The sequence below is a fragment of the Barbatula barbatula genome (assembly GCF_947034865.1).
Source record: "Barbatula barbatula genome assembly, chromosome: 24".
Taxonomy (NCBI): Eukaryota; Metazoa; Chordata; class Actinopteri; order Cypriniformes; family Nemacheilidae; genus Barbatula; species Barbatula barbatula.
The window spans coordinates 11,995,261-12,018,906 of record NC_136787.1 but is presented as its reverse complement, the minus strand read 5'-3'; the positions used below and the strand labels follow the sequence as shown (position 1 = coordinate 12,018,906).

General features: G+C 39.3%; 1 protein-coding gene across 2 annotated transcripts; it reads right to left on the bottom strand.

Annotated features, from left to right (window-relative positions):
• Positions 1 to 271: 271 nt before the first annotated feature.
• On the bottom strand, positions 272 to 23,163 carry synj1 (synaptojanin 1). Of its 2 annotated transcripts, XM_079448784.1 has the most exons (29): positions 23,052 to 23,163; positions 21,973 to 22,120; positions 21,672 to 21,758; positions 21,164 to 21,431; positions 20,851 to 21,076; positions 20,667 to 20,750; positions 19,041 to 19,102; positions 16,846 to 16,942; positions 16,548 to 16,723; positions 16,339 to 16,420; positions 16,110 to 16,262; positions 14,520 to 14,685; positions 13,530 to 13,721; positions 13,350 to 13,434; positions 12,380 to 12,520; positions 12,085 to 12,277; positions 11,855 to 12,013; positions 11,618 to 11,774; positions 11,389 to 11,506; positions 10,992 to 11,204; positions 10,816 to 10,894; positions 10,515 to 10,677; positions 9,936 to 10,121; positions 9,468 to 9,596; positions 6,305 to 6,343; positions 5,457 to 5,503; positions 5,184 to 5,358; positions 4,771 to 5,084; positions 272 to 3,363 (listed from the first exon to the last, which is right to left on the bottom strand). In XM_079448784.1, the coding sequence occupies exons 2-29, from the start codon at positions 22,094 to 22,096 to the stop codon at positions 2,578 to 2,580; spliced, it is 4,701 nt and encodes a 1,566-aa protein (XP_079304910.1). In that variant the 5' UTR covers positions 22,097 to 22,120; positions 23,052 to 23,163; the 3' UTR covers positions 272 to 2,577. The 2 variants fall into 2 exon arrangements, with proteins under 2 accessions (XP_079304910.1, XP_079304911.1); XM_079448785.1 differs by lacking the exon at positions 6,305 to 6,343.
• Positions 23,164 to 23,646: the final 483 nt, after the last annotated feature.

The window sequence follows — 23,646 nt, the reverse complement described above, 5'->3', positions numbered from 1 at the left end:
ATATTTTAACATTTGTAAATAAATTAAAAAAACAATACGGGAATGTTTTGGAATTTTGGAGTGGCCACGCACTTAACTGCTCAAAATAAATCAAATTTATAAACACATTTTTGTTTTTAATGTTGTTCATACCACAAAACCATGAAGTGTCCACTTTTGAATAACAATACAGTATGGCAACTTCATCGGTACATTGTTATATGCAACTGTATCTTAAGTGAAATCTCTTCATGTTTTATGAAACAGACAATAAAACAAGATGACTAACATGTCATGTTAAATTACATTTATTATTGCATACATACAACATCAATTGCTCCATACATAAATGTGCATAACTTGTATGCACTTAATTTACCGAACTGCAGTTTTGTGGTTTGTGTATACATACATATAAGGTTAATATCACTGCTTACTACTGGGCTAAAAGCTACAAAGGAAAGTTACCTTAAAAAAAGGAGTTAATTCCTATAAAACCTCTTTTCATTCACGACTTGTCAAATTTAGTGCTTTCATTACATACAGAACACCTGCACTTATGACTTTTAATGCCTTAAGTGGTTACATTGTGTCATCAGCGCTCATCGAAGGAAGACACAAATGAACCATAATTTGTCTGTATTCTGGAGATATTAGTGCTCTGGAATGTTTTTTTGTCCAAATGCACAATCCTGCTGGTTCTTCTACTGACACCTTTCACAACCAAACCAAAAAGACAGTGTCTCACTTTTTCAGTGCTGTGAAAATTCTGTCAAAACTCAATTCCCAGTTCTCTTCAACATTTAAAAAGCTAAACTTATGTTCAATTTGTACCATAATGTAAACAAGGAACAAGGACACAAATACTATAGTCACTGCTTTCCTGAAAAACCTGCACATTATAAACGTAATGCCTTAGAGGCACAATAAACATCCTGCGGAATGTGATAAAACGGTAAGAGGAATGAATAAAAAAATAACTGTACACACAAAATCAAACAGTGCTGATCATTCAACCATATGCATCTTTACAGTCTGGAATGTTAAACTATTAACATGGTTATGAAAAAACAACTCATAATGCTGAATAATAAAGTTCCCCCACAATGCTGCCATAGTCCTGAAACCTTTAAGTCGTCAAAAATCTTTTTTAAACAACACAATGAAAAACATTACACCATTCATAATCCAATATCCAAATGCATTTGTGTTCATTAAAAAAAGAGAGTTTTTCTTCTCAAGAACACCTTTTTAAAACAGCGTGGCGACAATGCTTTAAAGGCTCTGGGGGTCACATGATTTGCATCAAAGACATCCCTCACCGATGACAATGCAAACACTCAAGCTCACTCTCACAAACAGCAAGTACACATAAACAGACAGCACACTCCAAAATACAGCACAGTGTTCCTCCACATAACAATAAATAGATTCAGCAAGACTTCAAGAATCAAGGAACTGTCAATTAAAATAAAAGGTACGATTTCATGGAGCGAATAGGTACAGTACGCCCATTGCACGAAAAGAAAGCACAACTGCTGCTATGACCAAGACCCCTCATTTCAATGAGAGATTGATGGAACCTACCAAATAAAACGCATACACTACACATTTGTTAAATACAGCAATTCAGTCATGATCTTCGGAACTGAAAGCACATATTTATATACACGGATGGATGATGATATAGAAACAGATATAACAGCTCGCTTAACACAAACATCTCAAACTTTAGCTTCAGTCTCACAGAGAATTCAGTGCACTTTTTGATATGGCATGTATATACGGCAAATATGAACACAATTTAAGTCGTTTACCCACTAGGAAGACAGTTAACAACTATAAATATGTATCGTAGATATATTTTTTTGAATTCCGAATGCAAAGCATGTTAGCTATGCAACTAGATTGCGGGTTGGGAGAGGGGTCTTTTCCGTGAACATCCAGAAAATCCTTCCCAGTAAAGCACAGAAGCACGTGTATGTACTGTGCACATGCACTCCTAATGCGTAATCTTAACATAGGCAATAGAAACAAGTGAAAGATACATTCACAATGAGATAAACTACAAGAAATTCTGAACTCAGATCACGGTCAAGCCCACTTTTAGATAAGATGGCAAAGGACAGGGTCTGAAACACAGCCAGGCATTACAATTTGTGCGTTTTAAACAAATGACAGCATAGGGTTTTCTTCTGCGCTGGGTTACAGAGCGTGAGAAGGAAAGTTGTCTCTCTTGTTACAGGTCAGATAGATAATTTAATACGCGTAGGGGCTTTATTGGCCATTTAGGTGGCTTGTAATAATGAATGCTTGTGTGATATAATAAATCTGGCCTTTGAAAAATATTACACACATGTGTTTTTACAGATTAATAGGTAGACGACAACAGGCACACACACTCTCTGCCCCTTTTCTTAAATCTATAAAACGTTAATTCAGCAAATCATTTGTCCGCTTTGGGCAAAGAGAGGGCCTGAATACTTTATTTCAGTTTGGATACACCAGACTTTTATACAAACCATTCACAGATAATAGATTCACAAAATAATATTTGCTCCATTTTTACATACACGCTCTCTCTCTCCACTCACTGTATCACCTCTCTGTGAATTCATTTCTGGTTGGGATGTGGGCGTTTCTGATGCTGGTATTAGTCCTGTTTGGGTTCGGAGGGGGAATTGCTGGGAATGCGGAGGCGGGAGGAGCCGCCCAGTTGTTGTCCGTGTCAAAAGCAGATTTAGGGAAGCTACTGGGGGGTTGTGAGAATGCAAGGGATGGAGCAGCGGTTATCAACGGAGGGCCCGTCCCACCTGATGCAGGAGCCGTCGCTGACAGGAGAAAGTCTGAATCCTCATCAAAGGTGACCCACTTCTGGGTCTGTTTGGCTGGGGCTGGTGCCACGGCGGCACCTAAAGACTGTTGCATGGAGAACGAAGCAGGTAGTGTTGCACTGTGCACCACTGCAGAGCTGGATCTGTTGAGGCCATGTCTGGGCGCTTCATCCTCCTGCTGGGTGAAAAAACCAGGAGTGAGGGCTCCGCCACCGGAAAAAGGGTTGGTGCTGCTCGGTCTGGGTAGGGCATCGGCAAGAAACGGATTGGGGGATGTGCGAAGGGTCTCTTGGGACCTGCTGCGGGATGGGATGGGGGGAGGCAGGAGACACGGGGCGCTGCTGGTGTCTGGAGCTGAAGGAGGGCTTTGCAGGGAGGAGAACAGTGAGAGGGAGCCGGGCAACGTGGAGGAAGAGGATGGAGGGATTGTGGAGGATCGAGGGAGGGAGGTGGAGAATGATGTGTTCAGGAGCAGGGACTGGGTGTTAAGCATTTCAAAGGGGCCTAGATTCCGTTGTGCTTCTTTTTGGACTCCATTCATGGTTTTGGCCTGAGGACAGAAAATGCGGACAGTCTATATTATATAGTAAAAGCCTGGTGTGAAGCTACAGTATATTATATTGTCCACATGAAAAAAGCTGCTAAAGGCTGGGAATTGTACCGGCAACATCATGGGCTTTAATTCTATAGGAACAGACATACATCATATAAAATGTACATGCAATGCAATGCAAGTCACTTTAAATAAAAGAAAATGCATGAATGTAAAATTAAACTAATTGACTTGCTTAATGCACTTGCATGCTTTTAAGGGATAGTTTAAATTCTGTCATCATTTACTCACCCTCTTGTCATTTTAAACATATATGAATTTCTTCTGCAGGGCGCAAAAGATACTTTAGCAAATTACCAGCGGTACCCATTTACTTGCATTGGTTTTGTGTCCGTACAATAGAAATCAGTGGGTACCATCGTTGTTCTTCTATTGTGTTTTTGAAAGTCAAACAGGTTTAAAAATGACAAAATTGTCATGTTGGGGTAAACTATCCCTTTTGCTGTAACAATAAATCTGTGCATTCTATTCCAAAGAGGAAAATATTTTCATAATCTCACACAAAGACCCCTTCTCTTTCAACCAAATATTATTCCGACTTTATATAGACTTTTATGATCCGATCAATTCCCGATAGATTCAATCAAGCCCTAGACTACAGTTTGTCACATTAAAATCCTGTCAGATGACACAAGCAATTACTTAAATTAATCTGTAGAATATATATTAATTTATGTGTCACTTCATTTTGATATAAATCACAGTAAATTACTTTTTAAAACAAATGTAAAATGTAAAAGATCTAAATCCTATTTATAACAAACAGCAATATAAAGAAAGTAAAACACAAATATGATAAGTCAGCAAGTGTCTACTATAACCACAACTAGTTTAGAGTTGCATACTATATACTCGTTACTTTCCTTATATAACATAAACAAAATCCAAAAACACAATAATAGACCATTAAAAACAAAAACAAACAATACCAACAAGTAATAGATGACACTTTTCTTGAACCCCTTGAGTTCAATCCATTTACCTCATAAGCAAACAATTAAGTTAAAATCTAAATAGATAATAGTTCAAGAGTGGTTCAAGTTAAGTGTAACATTCCCATTTTTGAAAATAAAATACAACATGGTCAAAAGAAAGATGGAAAGAGGGAAAACAATTCTAACATGGAGCGTTCTGTGATGTATGAGCACCACATGTGAGCGTCGTGACAACAGTAAAGGCAAGAAATGACTTATTTCAGTACCTGTCAACCTGAGGATTGCTCCTGCTAGTGAAAGAAAGAGACACGTGCGTCAAGAAGAGGAACACATGACTGTGAGAACCACCTGGACAGCTTGACAGCACTAGTAGAAATGCATGCAGAGGTGGGCAGAAACAAGAACTAACCTGAGATGTAGGAGCCGGAGCGGACTCAGGTGGCAGTGTGTGAGAAGATCGGCTCCTGGGAGGAGGCTTGGGAGAGGCCAGTCCAGGTTGAGAAGTGGCTGAAGCGCCAGCGGATGGTGCCAGGGGGGGCACAGCAGTATGTTGGGTCACCAGAGGGGCGGGATAGGTGGGCTGCATGGGTTGAGGGAGCTGAGATTGTATGGGTGGGGGCAGCTGGGCTTGAACGGGAGGTTGCATCGGAGAGACAGCAGGCTGAGGTTGCATGGGTGATATCATCTGAGGTCTTATGGGACCTGGTATTGTGGGGAGAGGACCTGGAGGACAAACACAGGGTTATTAAGCTAAGAGTGTTTTTGCATTATATAACCAACTATCAAAGTGATATTTATTTAAGATAAGTAGTACAGACGAACCCAGAGGCAGCTCTGCTGGTTTGCTTTGGGGTTCTGGTGCTCCAGGGTGATTATCAGATGAGGGACGGGGTGCCCCCGGATGAACCTCTGCTGTGGGTCTGGGAGCCCCGGGATGAGCCAGAGGGGGAGGTCTGGCTTGAGGGGGGACACTGATGACTCCTGCTCTGGGTGGAATCTAACAAAAAATACATAATATATATATAACTGTATATATCACTATTACTACATATGTTTATAATTTATAATATATCCACGAATGTTGCAGTTACGCACCTGTCTTGGGGCACCAAAAGAGGCTGACCCAGTAGCCTGACCTCGACCTGAAAAATAGAAGATATATAAGTCAAATATATGTAATATTATATACTGCTAACATTATACAATCATCAGCTCCTGTGCAATCTGGTACCTACTACCAAACGTAATGATTTCAACAGTTTTCAAAGACAACAGCTGAAAAATAGGATCAGCTAAAATCTTCTATCTCCTCTATGGTTTGCTCTTTGTTTGATCTGAAGTGAAACCGGTTTGAGTTTACACTCCTTGGGCATTTGGTAGACCAAACAAGATATTTTGAATCATGTCAAGTATGACACTTTGCCTAGACGTAATGCTTAAAGGGACTGTCCACCCAAAAATAAAATTCATGTCATCATTTACTCACCCTTGAGTTGTTCCAAATCTGTATAAATGTCTTTGTTCTGATGAACGCAGAGAAAAATATTTGAAAGAACGCTTGTAACAGAACAGTTCTTGGCCACAAAAAACTACAATGTAGGCAAAAGTGCCCCAGAACTGTATGCTTTTCTTCATCTTCAAAATATCTTCTTTTGTTTTTTTAAAAGAACGAATAAATGTATAAAGCAGTTTTTCCTAGTATGTTAGTCAATTGTGAGCAAGAACTGTTTGTAAAAATCTTACAGATTAAGAACAACTTGAGGGTGAGTTAATGAAGACAGAATTTTCATTTTCGGGTGAAATATTCCTTTAAGGTGTTGTACACGGAGATAAGAGTGTACTATACATTAAGATGTGCATGTGTACCCATTTGACTACTTTGTGCAATGTTTACACATCAGGCGCCTGAAGATTCAACTGTAGGTTGGAGTTAAAGAACTCACCCGACGCATCTGCACGTGTTAGGGCTGGGCTTTTTTGTCCTTTTGTCAGCATGATGGGAAAAATAAATCAAATTATTATCTGTCTTACACATTACAGCCTTTGCTAAGGAGAAAAGTCATCTATTTCCACAGAAAAGTCATTTGGTTTGTCTACACAGTCCGGTCCCAATGCCAGAAGAATGACTCCCATTCTCCCCACTCCTGTGTTTCTTTTTGGCCGAAATCTGTCAGTAACAGTAAAAAATACAGTGAGACCGCCCAGAAATGAGTGAGCACGAGAAGAGTCGTTGCAGTATGAGTTTCGGGTCTGACTCCATTTAGTTTTTCGTGGCTAGTGAGTGCATGGGGAAGCTGCCACATTCTCTTATGTGATACCACCTTGGTGCATTACCGCCAGGGCTCTACAGTGCGAGTGTTTCACTCGCATTTGCGCCTAAAAATAGTTATGTGCGAACTTGAAAAATAATTTACGAGCACAGTGTGCGAGTGACGGGCTGTCCTCAAACTGGACAACAGCGCGATGAACTATGGAAGGCCATTTAGGCAGAAATGTCTTCAGACGTAACGTGTACACACGCTATAACGCGTGTACGCGTAATTACGTCTTTAGGCGCAATAACGCGTAAGACGTTAGACGCGTGGACGCGTAATTGCGTGTAGACGTGTAAACCCCAAACTTCCGCTGTCAAACTAAAAGTCACATTAAGAAATGTAGACCTTACCATATTTCATTTTAACTACACCTTCCTTTTGACTCTTTCGACCTTTATTTTGCTTAAAAGCATGGCGTAAAAGCATGGCGAAAATACAGTTTAATATTGTTATATAAATAATTTAATGTATAATTACTAAACATAGTATTTTGTGGAAAAAAACTTTGTTTTGTGTACTGGTTAACCAATATCATATGCTAACTTTATTTTGCATTTCAAAACAAATATTTTAATAAAATATATTATTCACAATGCAAAACTCAGTATATACAGTACACTTATAAAACAGGAAGGGTCAAGCCCCAAGAGAACATGATCAAACACAAATAGGGCAAGACTCACAGACCAGCAACTAGGCCTGGCAATGTTTTTTTTGGACACTTTAGTCAATTAAAAAAAAGATAACAGCCTTTTTATACAAATAGATCCTAACAAATGTTTATGTTTAGGGAAATACCAGTAGATGTCCCACTATACAAGCGAGATGAGAATTACGCTAAGTGGGAACACTGTGAGGAGTAGCAGATCACTTGGTAGCATGATGACGCGCTTAACATTATGCAAATGAGAGCGACGATTCGCAACCAATGAGCCAATCACTGAATTAGTGTGGGAATGTGCGGGAACTGCTGGATTTTAAGCGGAAAGAGAGTCGAGTGAGGTAAAAACTGGAAAGATAAAATTGGAAAGAAAATGAAAAACATACGTTTTTATTTTAAGCAAAAAAGAGATGAGGAGAAAGAAGAATCAGGGGAGGGAGATATGGAAGGTTCAACTAACTTTAACGAGGTTTCTTCACAAGATTTACAAGAAGTTGAGAACAACTTTAGCGAACCTGTGGTGACTAGCGCTGTCACGTCAACATCCACTGGAGCCGGCAAAGGGAGATCATATACATTTAATGTCAATTGGCTTAAGATTTTCCCATGGCTGGATTTTGAGAACAACCTCATGTTCTGCAAATATTGTAGAGGGCAGAAACAGTATATGCCTGAAGTATATGCATGAAATTTGTTCAGTTGTTTAATAAACTAATTAAAAAATAAATAATTTTGTACTGTGCTCCTAAATTTCTTTGTGTGCTCCTAAATTTTTTCATTTAAGAGCACATGTACTCCTCGGGAAAAAAGTTAGCGTAGAGCCCTGACCGCCACCAACTGTTACGGGTGTGTGGAGCACGTCACTCACCTAACTGACCATTTATATCAAATAAATATTTGTCTATTCTGACATTTTTCCTGTCAGCGATTCCCAAAAAATGTCAGCATCTATTTTCGATGTGGCGTCATTTAACCGTAATTCATAGTGATAAAAAATACACAATATATCTTTCCAGCACAATCCTTCTCTATTCAATTACAAAAGCTACTTCACCTGTCAACCAAACACTCCACACACTAAACTAAATCATAACCAGTAAAGGATCCGAGACTTCATGCGCTGCATTAAATTAGTAGTACACTACTTCAAAATTTGCTCCCATTCACTTTCCATAGTCATTTTTATTTCTACTATGGACAGTCAATGGTGGCAAATTTTGAAGTGAACTACTCCATTAATGTGATATGGTTTAAACTGACCATCCAAACATTAAAGTGATATTTCCCCCAAAGATTAAATTACTTAATTTGCTCAGTTTTGAAATTCCAAACTGGTGTGACTTTCTTTCGTGTGCAGAACACAACAGAAGATATTTTGTATAATATTCCTGGTTACCAAACAACACATGCCCCTATTGACTTCCACTGTTTAAACACAAAACCACTGAGACATTTTTCATAATATCATGTGTTCCACAGCAGAAAGACAAGAGGGTGAATACATTTTTTACAGAATTTTTCTTGTAGGATGAACAACCCCTTAATCAGTTAAAATTATTTAAACAAACACATGAAGTTTCAAGTCATCATACACCAAACAAACACTGCAGACACCTAAATCTACATCTCTTTACCTTCATAATCAGTCACATCAAAATCTAGATTGAGAGGCTCGGCAAAGGCTTTAGAAGAAAATAGTTTCCAGAATAAGACATCATAAGAACAGCACAAAGGCTTATACAATGCAAAACAGGCTCTGGACTCGTTTGTAAAAAAACACACAGCAACACCTAAAAAAACACTCGGCTACCGCAAAAGCACAAAACAACCAACATTGTGCAAACCTGTGTGAAAGAGTAGGCCAAACACAGTTCGCATTCACATCTGAACTAGTCAAATACAACGCAAACTGTACTGAGGAAACACTGGACTACTGATGCATTCACAGCATTACCTGCTGAATCTTTCCTAACTGGTGTGGGACTTCTCCCTCCTTTGGATGATTGTAAAATAAAATAAAAACAAATGGAAACGTCATCTGACATGACTAATGATGATAATAAACTTCAGTGTTGATGAGTGCAGGGTTTTTTCTAGAACTATCAGGTTAAATCTGTCAGATTGTGGCACCTGAGGGTGGTGGTGGTCTCTGTGGAGGTGCAGGTCGGGCTGGTGGGGCATTCGGGCGAGGTGGAGGCGGGCGTTTTGGCTCTAGTCCCTGAAAAAGAGCTCCAGCCGGCTGACTATCAACAGGAGACCCTGAGGGAGAAGAAAACATCTCATTAACAAAATCTCACCTTAAGCCTTTAGCTCAGCTTACAACATTGCCAACCACACTGAAGCCTAAAACACACTGACACGAACATTGTGAGCTCAGTAACTACTGAAGCATATCAGGAACACCACTTTTATCTGCACTCTTTACCTGCCAGTTCCCTTCTACTAGTTGCTGGGCTTAATCCTCCTTTTAGCAATGTAAAAACAGAGCAAAATAAATGTACATCGTACTTCGATGTTGTGCATATATCTGCTGTTTTAAGAGCAATACCTGGCCCAATAGCCCAACCAATCAGAATTTTGAGTCAAAACTAGCCCTACCCTGGGGTGGTCCAGCAGTGCGTGGAGGGGCTCTGCTAGGCCGGATGGGAGGTGGAGGCTCTCCGTGGGTGGGAGAGGGACATGGGCTGGTGCGCGGGGACGATGCGGGGGACACAGCCGGCTCCGCGCAAAGTCCAGGCTGCAGGTGCTGGGGTAAGATATCCTCAACCTCCTCATCCACATCACCTGTCCACATCGTAAAAATTATTATATAAAAACTGTGTAATAGCATCATCTTTAATAAGTTTACATTGTAAATGTGACAATACTATTAGGAATAAATAATTTACTCGCCCTTGTCGTTTCAAACATGTATGACTTTCTTTCTTCCGCAAAACACAAAAGAAGATATTTTGAAGAATGTTTGTTAACAGCCCCCCATTTACTTGCATTGTTTACAATAAAAGTGAATGGGGGGGCTGTGCTGTTCTCTTACCAACATTCTCCAAATATCTTCTTTTGTGTTCTGCAGAAGAAAGTCATACAGGTTTAAAATAACATAAGAGCGTATAAATTATGACAAATTCTCATTTTGAAGGTAAACTAGCCCTTTAATTTTTACACAAACAAGAGACGGACCTTCCATGTCATAATCTTCACCCATCTCAGAGTTCTCCGCCAGCAGGGTGGAGCTGGAGGATGTTGGGATGTTGCCACAGATTCTCTCCACACTCATTTCCTCCTCCAGACTCTTTATCCAGCCAGGACACCTCAAACGGATGTCTATGGTCTTTCCATTCACCTGTATTCGAGAAAAAGTTATTTGTTTTGCACTGGGCAAGTAAACATCTTATTGACTTCCTAGCTGAAAAAATGATGTGAATCTGACTTTTTATCATTCATTTGTATGTTTGACAGAATGAATTTTATTGTAACGTACAGTGGAAGCGCTCAACGACAGAGCAGCCAGAGCGGAGTAGCCCTCCAAAAATGTCACCCACATTTTCTCCTCAACAAACCTGTTCAGAGTGACAAATAATGACAGAATTAACATCAGGAATATTAATAGATAACATAAAAAGTGATGCAAGCACAAACAACACATTGGAATTCTACCTGATAAGAATGACCTCGCCGAAGCTTGCAAACTTGTCGAGCAAGTCATCAATCAAAGCATCATCAAAATAATCATCGGGACCAGAAGAGCAGAGAGAGACGAGGATAGTGCCATCAGGTGGACCCTGCAGGGCGATCACTTCTTTATATACCTGATGTCTGGCCTCTGGATCCACCTCTAGTATGTCCACATCTATGATGGCCACCACAGGCCTGTAAGGAGAAAGATTTTACTCGGGTAAACTTTTATTAGTTATGATAAATATACTTTAACAACTAGTTTTAAAGTTACAAGAACATTTTGACATTTCTCCCTGTAGTACGTCCGAGGCCCACCAGAGGGCAATAGACAATTTGGCTAGTGTAAACTTGATATTCTAGATTTAGTCTCTCTTACCTGTGATCAGAAGTCTTAAGCTCAGCTCTCCCGTAGTACTTGAGATCTCCAGGGCTCCATGGGTACTGGTCTTCCTCATTTACAGGGGCTCCAACGACGTTCAGCTCTAACTCTTCCGCTGTAACCCGCATTACAAGGATTAAATTCCAATTTTCCATATTCCGGTAAGCAAGTTTTATTATGCATCTCATGTTTGGTTAAGCGTGTGATGTTTCACCATCATCCTTACCTGTTTTATCAAAGTTCCACTTTCTTCTCCTCCAAAGTATACGGTCGGTCCAGGCGGGTGTACGGCACTTCTCGCTGGTGTCGTAGTCCTCAGAAAACAGGTCATATTTGTAGGTGGGTGCAAAATCGAGCTTCCCTTCAATAAAACCCCTAAACACCTAGATTTCGAACAGAAAAAATAGTTGAGAAGAAATGGAAAAAATTACAAATTATTCTGCTGATTCGTTTTCACATGTACCTGTCCGGCGTTCTTCTGCTCCACCATTTGATCTCCAGCGATCAGTGCGTCCCAGTTCTGTTGTTTGATCAACTCCTTCACTTCGTCATTGGGCAGACTGATCCGGTAGTTAAAATCTCCACACCAGAATACGTAATCATGGGAAGCCAGCAGACGGCCCTAACATAAAAATAACATAAGTGTAATACGGAACAGAAGTAACATGCTTTCTTTATTTCAAAAACATTTACCATGGGGAAGGACAGTTTGCGTGCAATCTCATTGTAGTCGTCGTTCCTCTCTTTAACTTGTGATTGACCGGCGGCGAAGTGTGAGCACACGAAGCAGATGCTGGTGGTGTGGAAGAGCATGCGTATGGCCACGCCTCCTTTATTACCAGTGGCCCCGCCCATTCCAGTCTTTACTGTATCCACTGCAACATCCCTTTTTGAGAAACAAAATGAAAATCCAGGTAAACCGTTTCTAACAAAAATCCAACAAATCTAAAAGTGCTGTCAATTTAATGACACAGGTGTGTGAACATACCTGATGAAAGGTGCATGCTGAGGGCGTACGTAGACAAACAGACACACGCCCACCAGCTGTTCCGACGCCAGCAGCACATATCTCTGATCCCGTGAGATGTTCTTCTGTAGCTCTGCAGCCCACAGCTTCTGATTGGTGGTGCTGACAGAAAGGTAGAGGAAATAAATGAGTCTCAGAAATGAAACAAAAACAATATCACAAATAAATATATAACCATTAGGGCTGAACGATACATCGAATTTTCATCGTCATCGTGATATGAACTCGTGTCACAGACAGCCTGACACGATGAATAAGTAAAAACAGTTTATTACATGCCCTAAGCGCATGTAATAAATGCTTGACCTATCACGTTTAGCCCTGAAGACATGGTTGGCGCGTTCATGCTATTTCCCGCACCAGAGCCCGATAAGGCAGCGTGGAATAAGCGCCTGCAGATCTCCGCAAGAAACTTCAGCGCATTATTGAAAAGTCTGCAGATTCCGTATGTACTCGCTTATGAGGAAAAACAACAAACTTTATGTGATTAGAACCTATGAGGGGGGAAGATGTACATACAACAGGATAACTAAAAGAAGTTTCAAGTTCATGTTATGTGGCTCTAAAAAAAACAATTTGGCGCCTGGTTTTTCTCCACAGTATACTACATACTTTATTTAGTGGGAATAGGTTATTCAATGTTTAGGTTAGCAAAGAACCTATTAAAGCACTAAGACATGGGAACAGTTTAGCTAACATTCACATTTGAATATTTATCGCAAGTCATATCGTCATTGCAATATTAAACAATGTTATCGCACATCACAGCTTTTCCTCATATCGTGCAGCCCTAATAACCATATATACTACTGAAAAGAAATCTACATTTTGTAGCACAACATAAACACAGACCAGAGGGAAATTTACTTCTGCTTACTGTGTAACTACTGTCACCAAACCATGAAAGATCCGACGCAAAATTCAATTTTACCTCGCATTGACGATATTGCCTGCATTCAGCTCCACCATTTCCTCAAAGCCGATTGCAAATATGTCCACAGGGTTAGACTTGCTATCTGATAGCAGGATTGAAGTTAAAAATAAACATGAGCCCACGTACATGAAACCACAAAAGCATATTAAGTAAACAGGTTTGTCATTTGCATCATACCTTGGAATTCTGGGTGACCGGCTTTTTTAGGGGCATCCAGGAGCCAGTCGTTAAGGGTGTGGTTACGAAACGCAATACTACGGAACTGCTTGCCGCCATTTACATTCCAAGTGCCCACGCACACTCTGATCTTCTTGGGCCGTGTGTATTTGTAGTGGTTCTGACACATACCCAGCAGCACCCTGGGAGAAGCTGCAAATACAAAAGGCAAATTCTCACCAAAAACCAACAATAAAGGTTTTAGAGAGTATTTAGAGAGTATTATTCACATGAAACAACATCATGGTCGTGCAACAAATAGTGAGAGAAGAAAATCAACCTGAACATAGGACATTGACCAAGCTACAATGAACACACCAGACAGATTTAATTCCGCCCTTGAAAGTTGGACAAAAATGTATGATGCATTTATGAGACTACACATAAAAAAAACAGAGGTGCCAAAATAAACATACAACTGAGTTTATGAAACAAGAACCATATACAGTTATGGATTTATGGCTGGTCTGTGTATACTGTACCTGACTGTAAAATTGGCTCAGTGACTAACATTGTAAGCAGTGAAGGGAGAAAGAAAGGGAGGGAGAGAGAGAGAGAGAGAGAGGGAGGTTAACCGTTAGACAGATAACAGCATTAACCTAACACCCAAAGCAGCCTGGAGCTGCAGATTAGCATGCGACAATGAGGAAATTCATTTTGAATTCTGATGTAGTGTACAAGAGTGAATCCATCCACTGAAGAAGACTTACGGTACAAGACCAAAGGTGGAATTTTACTGAAACTTTCAGATGCACAAAACTAAAAAACTAAATCTGCCAAGTTTATAAAACCCTTCAACTGGGCAATGTGTTTATATTACATACATTAAAAATGTTTATGCCATGCGACTTGCAATGCATTCAAGGTATACATTTTATTAAGACTGTCAACAGAAAAAGTTAGTATGACTTATTTAGTTTCCAAACAGGACTGTGGTTTTGTCAGTCGTACCGTACAGGCTGCTGGTCGTGAGGAGGGCTCGTGCTTTATCTGCCAGGTCGCTGTTGAGGGTGCTGCCCAGTCTCAGGATGTCAATGGCTTCCTGTTTAGAGCTGTCAAAGAAGTTGTTCTGGATGGTTCTGGTGACCGAACGAGCTCCATCTTTCAGCTTTCCACCCTACAAATGAAAACAATTCAGTGGGTCTGTACCAAAGTCTAAAAATGTCATCCAAAATACCAAAAAACAAGAGCAAAAACGCTTAATGCTAAATTTGAAAACACATTCATGCTATTCAAATGATTATCAGAGGAATCTAATATATTAAACACAGCTGAAGCAAATAGTTTAAGGTCTAGCTAGTTTACAGACTTTAATAAAAAAGACCAGTATAAAATCATTTAAATTCAAGGTCTATAAAGAGGACTGATTAAAGGTTTAGTTTATGAAATTGAGTGGTGAGATCATGAACTGCAACCAAGAACTCTCTTCACCCCTTCCTTTCAAAGCACAATAGTGGCTGACACTTTGCTGAAGGAGATAAGGTATTTACGATACGCGCTCTGTAGAGCAGTTTGTCTGTTTAAGTCTTGTAAAAAAACATGGCAAATTCCATGCAAGGGCACCCGAGGATTATGTAGATAAAAATAGCTCATTCTAAGTAATTAAGTAAAGAAAACATAACGCTTCATAATGTAAATTCTTTATACACCTCTGAAGACATAGTTATGTATATTATATTGCATTTCTGCTAATAGATCCTCCAAAAAATGACACACGGCACCTTTAAAATAATCTCACAAAAAATAAGAAACACAAAGCAGAGTGGAAAGAAATGGACAATATGACATCCCAACTCACACAACTAGCTACTGTCAAACTTACCACACAGGAAGAAGAAAATCCAAAGGAAAGCAAGGAAAAACAGCACATACATAAGTTGAAAGAGCGAAAAAAGCACAGACAGCACCATTGTAGCTCTCCAATGGCAACTTATCTACTAACTTCAACCCCCCCAAATAACTAATCAAATAAGACGACACATCAATATCTTCAAATCCAATTGGTTCCTCTGCGTCTTATTACAAAATATCATAGAGTTAGACTACTTACCAGACTCCTAAAAATCCAATGAGATGTGAGGTTTTAGTGTCTCGTCATACTTTAATATTCGGTGAAGCACATAATTTAACGTTATCTCACACATATTGTTCTGTTTCTCTTCAGAAGACATTAACCCACCGGGGTTGTATGGATTACTATTTAAGAGGCTTTTTACCCCTATGACAGTAGAATTCAACTGCCACTGCATCTATAATTCAAAATCCACACACTAACTTGCAGTGGAGTTCAACATATCACATTGCAGCTCATTTGGATAAAGCTAAACTCTCTGTCACAGCTCCACCAGTCCAGCCGCCTCAAATCGCCAACTCTCATAAAAAATGCATGGCTTCTGGTTGCTTTTCTGCTGTAAATCGGTATCAGTGTGAACACCCTTTTACAGTACATTAATTAAAGGAGACGATTTCCAGAAGCCACCCAGACTGAAGTATCTTGCTCAAGAGCACAATGACTATGATTCTCATTTCTACGCCACAAACCTTTGCTTTGCCATCCAGAGCGCCGGTGCCTGCGTAGATCTTGCTGATCGAGTCTCCATTGGTAGACCACATGGTGCGGAAGACCTCCTGAAACCGTGCCACCAGCTGAGGCTTCTCTGTCAGACCCATGTCTTCCAACTGTAGTGGAAGCATCTGAACAACATAAACAAAGTAAATAAAAAACTGAAAAATCAAGAAAACAGTATTTGCTAAAGTTAATAGAATTTGCCTCAAGAGCAATAAAGGCCTGGACGCTGTTGGTTCTGTCCAAGCAGTCCAGACAATTGGAGCGAATGGACCCAGATTGACATCTGTGAGGGAAAAATAACTATATGTTAATTTATCCAGAGCTAAATTTAAATACGGTGGCAGTCCTCTCAACTCATTCTTGCGTGTCCCGTGACAAAACCTACTATAAAGTACAGTACAATACCTCACCTCTTAATGCCAGATTCTGCCGAATAGCTGAAGAAACCACATTCCTCTAGAAATTTGCTAATCAGAGGTTTCAGAACAGTGTTGAGCTTTTCAGTCTTCCCACCTTTAACCATTTGATGATAGTCAAAGTTCAACATTTTCACACCGTTGGCATGTTCTGAAGCTTTCAGGTGACTCTGTGGGCGAAGACAAAGACCATCTTTACAGAGCAAATGAAGCATAACTAGCATGCGAAGTGCAAACCAATGGCATTAAAGTACTTAGCAGAACACTTTTCAGTGTTTAAATTAACAATCACCTGGAATGCTTTGCTTAGCATGTGCTCTCCTTCCTTCGTACCAAGCAGGTTGATGATCAACTGTTTGCCATACAGCCTCCTCAAAGCACTTAAATGTCTGGACAGGTGACATCACACAGGCTTAATACACACTTATACAAACGGTAAAGCATATTAAAACGATACAAAATAAGAGTATTACCCCCCCCAAAAACAAGGACATTAAGAAATCAGAATTTATGGTGTAAAATAAATATAAAGGGTTCCTTTAAACAAAGCAAGTTATAAAGACAGATCAATGAATCGATAGATCATTAGGAATGGCAAGGAGGAAACAAATGTGTTGTCTGCATCAACATCCACTTTCATCACAACCTGACTCAGCACTCCAGTGAACAAAGCAGTTACTCATGATGAATAAAGACTGTCCATCATGCAATGTGTGAGGAACAGAGTGGAAAGAGCCAGGGTAACTTAAGAATGAATCGTGCCACTGCTGTTGTTACACATATTCAAGAAAAGGTTTTCTTAATGCTAATTTCTATCATTCCATAAAAAACAGATGTCAGATCAGCTCTGAACTGAAACCTATGATTGCGTGCCATGCTTTGTATGTAACGCAACAAACAATGTTATTTACTTGCTCCTACCTAACCAGTAATTTACAACAGGATTACAACTGTAGATCTCCTTTAGCTTTCACATTTAGTTAAATTGCCTGGTCCGGACCCTAGTTCGATTGAAATTATACTGCATGAGGGCTGCTTGCCATATAAATTATAGAAAGAATGCATATCGCAATGGTTTTACAAAACAAACAACTAGTAGCAACTAGTCTGGGTTGTTTGTATAACCAGTTGTTCCTAAAGAAGCCCTAAAATGTAGGGATTATGCAATATAGAAGAAATATGATACGTGATAACTTGCTTAATAATGCAATATATAAAATATGCAATACAATAATAATTTATGTTTGTAAAACCAATTTGAAAATGATGTAACCAACATATCTTTCGTTGATCATATTCCACCTGTCAGAACATGTATGTATTTGTGAACACACAGATACTAAGAGTGCTTTCTCACTTGACTCACTTAGTACGGTTGAATCGCACTAGAGTTGCATTGCATCAACAAATAAGGCAGGCATATTAATTTCAACAAAGGAAACCATGGAATCACAGCATGTTTAAAAAAAAAGAGCATCCGTGTGAATTTATTTACAGGCTGTATCTTGAAGGCGACAACTCTATTTGAACTTCTTAGAAGGAAAATTCTTGCTTTTAGGGGTTGAAACAGGTGCCAGTCTTATGCTAAGGCCAAATTCATTAAATTGTTGAAATTAGCATTACATAATATATTTGTAATGAACGTATATGAAATTACAAAGAAGAACTGTTTTTATATGTGAGCCGAGAATAACACGTGATCAGTGCATCCGGTGTAAAAACTTAAAATATTTAAACTAGCTTGCGACCTGAGAGAACAAAGATTTAGGAACACATACAAATTACTTTTTATAAAATGATTTTCTGTATATTATAAAATCATTACAGATAAATTGAAGAAGCATTAAATAAGATGTGATAACTCTAAGGTCTTCTGTAGCAGCAACTTAACCCTTTGGTGACGCAGTTTTTATGTAAAATAAGAATTTTAGAATAGCATTTTTTTTTATAGTTATTGCGGATTGAATTTTTGAACATTCGTGCACATTCTTATTACATCCCAACTTTCGAATCTCACAAGAACGGCACAATATTTTCATTGTTTAGCAAACAACTTAGGGAAAGGGGGTTTAATAGATCTGTGCAACAGTGCCGGGTTAAGGTAAGGAAACTCCGCCAGCAGTACATCCAAGTGCGGGATGTACAAGTCACACGTGACTGTATTTTGGTTCATTTTAACTGGTTCGGACCAAAGCAATTAGTGTGGCGTGAAAGGGAACCAACACCGCTGAAAAATGCTACAATGTATAATTTATTTAATGAACCGAACGAAAGGTGACAAAGTGCCCTGATATTTACATGCCAGTCTCTCTACTATTTGCATCCACCTTAAACTTGAACTGTTTCTGCAAATCTACAAACACGACAGATACTCCCCATCTAGAAAAGGATTAGAGCAGGTGTGAACTAAAACACACACCCAGCAAGCATTAAGGTTTGAACGTGAGACAGAACAGCTGGATCCAGAACCAGCAAAACTGTAATTACCTCTCAAAAGCCGGTGCATTTGCTTCGAAACCACGAGACAGCTTGACACGGTGGGAACCGACCTGAAAACACACAAAAACGGTGACCTCATTTCATTTTTGGGATATGAAAAATTAAGTTTTGAAGATGCAGTTTAAGAAATAATCATGAGAGGGAAGATTTGAACAATCACTTTACTAGCTCACTAAAGCCTGAAGATCTCTAAAGAGACCAGCGAAACACGTATTCATCTAGATTTAGAAACATGGCCAAACCTGATATGTGCTCTAGGTAACAGTCTAAACTTTGTTGGCGAGATACAGCTATAACTAGCAACTGGAAGTCAATTATTGCTTCAATGCATGACATTTAACTAACCGCTCTCACATCCTTTGGTGTAATGTATTATCTTCACACCTAAAACCAGAAATGGCTTGCTATACAAAGGCTATTTCTAACTTCTCGTTTCTTGCAGTTAAACTAAAATGGTCAAACTTACCTAACACAATTACTTCCTTTCACTATACAATTCATTGAGTGTGTTTTCTTACTATGTACATCTAAGATAGTCTTAATATATTATTTTTTTCAATCACATTGACAATTAATTTTTTACACATTTTTATTTTGATTCTAACATTTTTAAATGACCTGGATCTAAAGTGGGTCACTGACTTGCATGTTGGAGTCCCACCCAATTCTACTTGTTCCCTCTGCAGGTCACTGTCATTAATCTTTCATACATACAGAATGGCAGCAGAGACAAGCTCACATTACCCTGAACTTAATTGGAACCGAGAAAAAGAATCCTGTGGCAATTCCACTTCCATTATTTTGCTCTTTGCTTTGTGACACACGACCACTGCAGTGACACCAATGCACTCCATGAAGACAATGTCTCCCTTCATGGCTTGAAATGTTGTTACAATTACCCACAGTGGATTTAAACAGCGAAGAACACCAGTTGTTAAACAGCATTAATGTTTTGTAACGCACATCATCAAGTTCTGTGGAAAGCCTTGCAGCAACCTGAAACCTGTTGTTCACCCGAAAATTAGTTTTCTTGCACATTCATGATGTTCCAAACACACATGACATTCTCGTAACAAAAGAAGATATTCTGTGTGTCTGTATGTTTGGAACTACATCAAAGTGAGTAACTAAAGACAAAAATGGTCACCACACCAGCTTCCCGCTATAGGCAGAGATTATAATGTGTATGCAATGTCAGTAGAAAGACTTCCTTAATCCGATTTCACAAGGCGGCGGAGAAACGGAGACTGGCTCCTTTCCCAAATGAATCACAGCACGCTCAACTGACATTGCACAAACCCTTGGAAGCAAAGAGAAGATCAGACAGAACTAAGCCATTGGAATACCAGCTGTTGGTTCCCATGAGGTCCTTTTGGTTCTCGACTCTGATTCAGCTGCAACAAAATCCCCTGAAACGAGTTTTTCTGATAATATGAATAGAGGGGGTCAGCATTGGCCACATGTTATGAAGCGGAAACATAAGAATTTGTTTATTATGATTACTCGTACAGGAACTCCAACAAGCTGGAATATAACTCGGTAGAGGACAATGCAAATGTTGTCTCAATCTGATTCCAAGTACAAGCGTCATATTGATTTAAGGCTTTATCGTACCTGAATACCCGGCTGCTCCCAGAATAAAGGTATTGACCCTCGGATCTGAATGAAGGATGACACTTTGTCGTCAAGAAAAATAACCTGTAGGTAACAAATAAAACAATGGATGAATCCTACATAAAGTACAATTAAGGAAGTGAGATTAAATGTGACTCAAGGCTGACTCATACTGTTGGCACACCTGTTCAGTCTCCACAAAGTTGGCCACCTGACCATCGTCATTTGCTCCCCGGACGTTGAAACGAGTGCCTGCCCGCTCTGAGCTAAGCCGAGAGATCACGCAAGCCTTGGCCTGCTTGTGCCCAGCGTAAATGGTGCGGATCTCAACTCCACCACACATTAACCTCAACAGCCAATCATCACAGTTCACACCATAATGCTTGAGATGGAGATGCAGGGATTGATTCCTGTAAACAAGTTATATATTATATACCACTATATTTACACTTTTGGAATTTTATTTGATTCACTTGAATTCTAAAATATAAACTCACCAGAAAAATCGATTGTCAGATGTATCTTCTCGGATTCTACGGTGTGCGTTCAAGCTGAGGTCCAGACTCGCTCCGGTGGAGGACCAGGCAAAGTAGAAGTTGCCAGAGTTTAGGATTTTCCTGACGTCTGCAATCCGGTCCTCATCCGTAGGGTCGTTCTTAAGAGAAACAAACTCTGTGCCAGTTACACGAAAGACTTCAGAATCCTGAACTTTGCCAACAGAACTGCATCCTGTCACGACCACCAGACTGTGCAGCATAGAATCCCCTACGGAAGAGAGTAAAGACAGATAACGCAATAATAATGTTTTAATGTATTAATAAAAGACTACACTGTTTCTCACACCATTTACCACCTATGAATTTTTGTTCTGCTAAGTTTTATACTGATTTGGTGAGATTTTAAGTCCACTATCATTAAAAAGATCAAGGTTGGTCCTTTAATCTGGCGCCAATGGGGATGGTTTATGTTGTGATGACAAACACATTAAAAAAAAAAAAATTGTACCGAGGTTAAGACGAAGAACTCCAAGGATTCCATAAGCATCCAGCATCTTGGGGTATGCTGTTTTAATGGTCTCTTTCTCTGCCGCAGCTGTAATTTACATTAAAGCATATTTTGACAATCATATTTATTTGTAATGACTGATATTTAAGACTGCGGCTATACAAATAACAGTCATAATAGTAAATCTCACTTCTCCATCTAGACATAAAACCTTTTATTGTAGAATGTGTGTAGATGATTGTTTTAAATTTTTAGATTTCAAATCAAAACAAATCGAAGACGAACAATTGGACAGTCTTACACAGTACGGCAACAGCTCCAGACTCAAACATCAGACATTCCTCTCGATTTCTGGTTTCCACAATCACACTGTATGGAGGCGGGTCCAGTTTATGATAAATACGATAACCTTTGCTGAATGCCATGGCTGGACACAACCTGTTTTAATGCTATATGAGGAAAAACACAGGGTTACTTCTCTATTACAAACCATAACATACAAAGGATTGAAATGGTCTCAAAGGCCTGATGTAAACATATTCAACCCCTCAAGCGGCCTGATTCAGATGAGCAAGTGCATCAAATGCCGCATCATGCAAGAGCTTCACAAATGCAGTCTGTCAATATCTCACCGCTGCCGAAAATAAAACAAACCTAGAGATTTGCACTATAGGAAGCATTTAAGAAAACATCGTATCATCGAGACATCATTTAGCAGAAAGACAACAGGAACCCATTGATACATTTTCAATGTTAAACTTAAATGCGTGTTAGTTACGCGCCTTTATTACTGATGGACGCATAAAACCCGTTTATCCCATCCATGCAGAGATACGGAATGCACCCAAATACCAGCGATGCCGAAGCATCCCACACATAAAATGTCCGGCTTAAATCTAACGAACTACGCAAAAACAGACAATGACATGGGGCTCATTTCAATGTCTAAACACATACAGTAATATCTGCAATGCAAATCTATGAATATGTTCAAAATCCGTGCAAGTACATCACTGTCTAACCTTGGGCCACCGTCTCAGCTTGAGGCTGAAGGTTAATTCGCATGATATAAATCATCATCCATACGATCAATGCGATATTGAAGATCAGGGCCTCACTTGATCACTGATCTGTCAAATTCGACGGTTAAAACTGACTGACAGCGCTTAATGCATTTAACGGTAGCAGGTTGATAATCCACACTAACGGCTAACATTAGCCTGCTAGCTTTCATCGCCTTCCTGAAACGTATAAAAAAGCATTATTGCAGCTTTCGGCCCCGGATAAGGTAGGTTTATACATTATAGGTGCAAAATCGATCCTTTGTTCTTCGTTTATAAAGATGCTTGGTAATGAGATCTATGGTCTTGCGTAACTTACCTGTCAGAGTTGTGTCTGTTTTCACCCGGTTCGAAATTGTCTGTGGCTAACAGACAGAAAACGCTTAGCGTTAGCGGGGCAGGTAGTTCAACCCACAGAAATACAACTAAAAACCTAGAAGAGACAACGGGAGTTGAGTTGTTCCTGGCGACTTCCGGTTCTTAAATTTGAGACGTAAATAGAATAACTGGCCATTCTGGGCCGAGGTGCTCCCTCTTCTGACTATATAACGTCATGACGCATTATGGTTTATTTTCACGTCTAGTTTAAATGTAGTTTGTTTATCTAGATATTTATTACGTTTTATTTAAAAAAAATACTTTATATTATTTGTTTTAATTATTAAAAGTAAAAATAATTATCACATATCATGAGGTATGATTATGATATATGACAAAAGGTCACATTTCAAATAATTTAATATCTCCAAATATATGAGGATTCTTACCACACATATTATAATCACACTTTTTGTAGAACAATAACAAATATATATATATATATATTAAATGAGTACGAATCTTAAGGAGGCTGTTGTTTTCAAGTAAAAGCAACATAAAATGCGTTTGTGTTGAAATTACATTGCCCCGAACCT

What these genes read in the sequence shown, in the direction of transcription:
- synj1 (XM_079448784.1), bottom strand. Translation starts at nt 22,096, where the DNA reads ATGGCATTCAGCAAAGGTTATCGTATTTATCATAAACTGGACCCGCCT. An exon ending in ACTTTGTGGAGACTGAACAG is followed by an intron (nt 20,751 to 20,850) that starts GTGTGCCAACAG and finishes TGTTACCTACAG; the next exon opens with GTTATTTTTCTTGACGACAA. An exon ending in GGGAGCAGCCGGGTATTCAG is followed by an intron (nt 19,103 to 20,666) that starts GTACGATAAAGC and finishes GTGTGTTTTCAG; the next exon opens with GTCGGTTCCCACCGTGTCAA.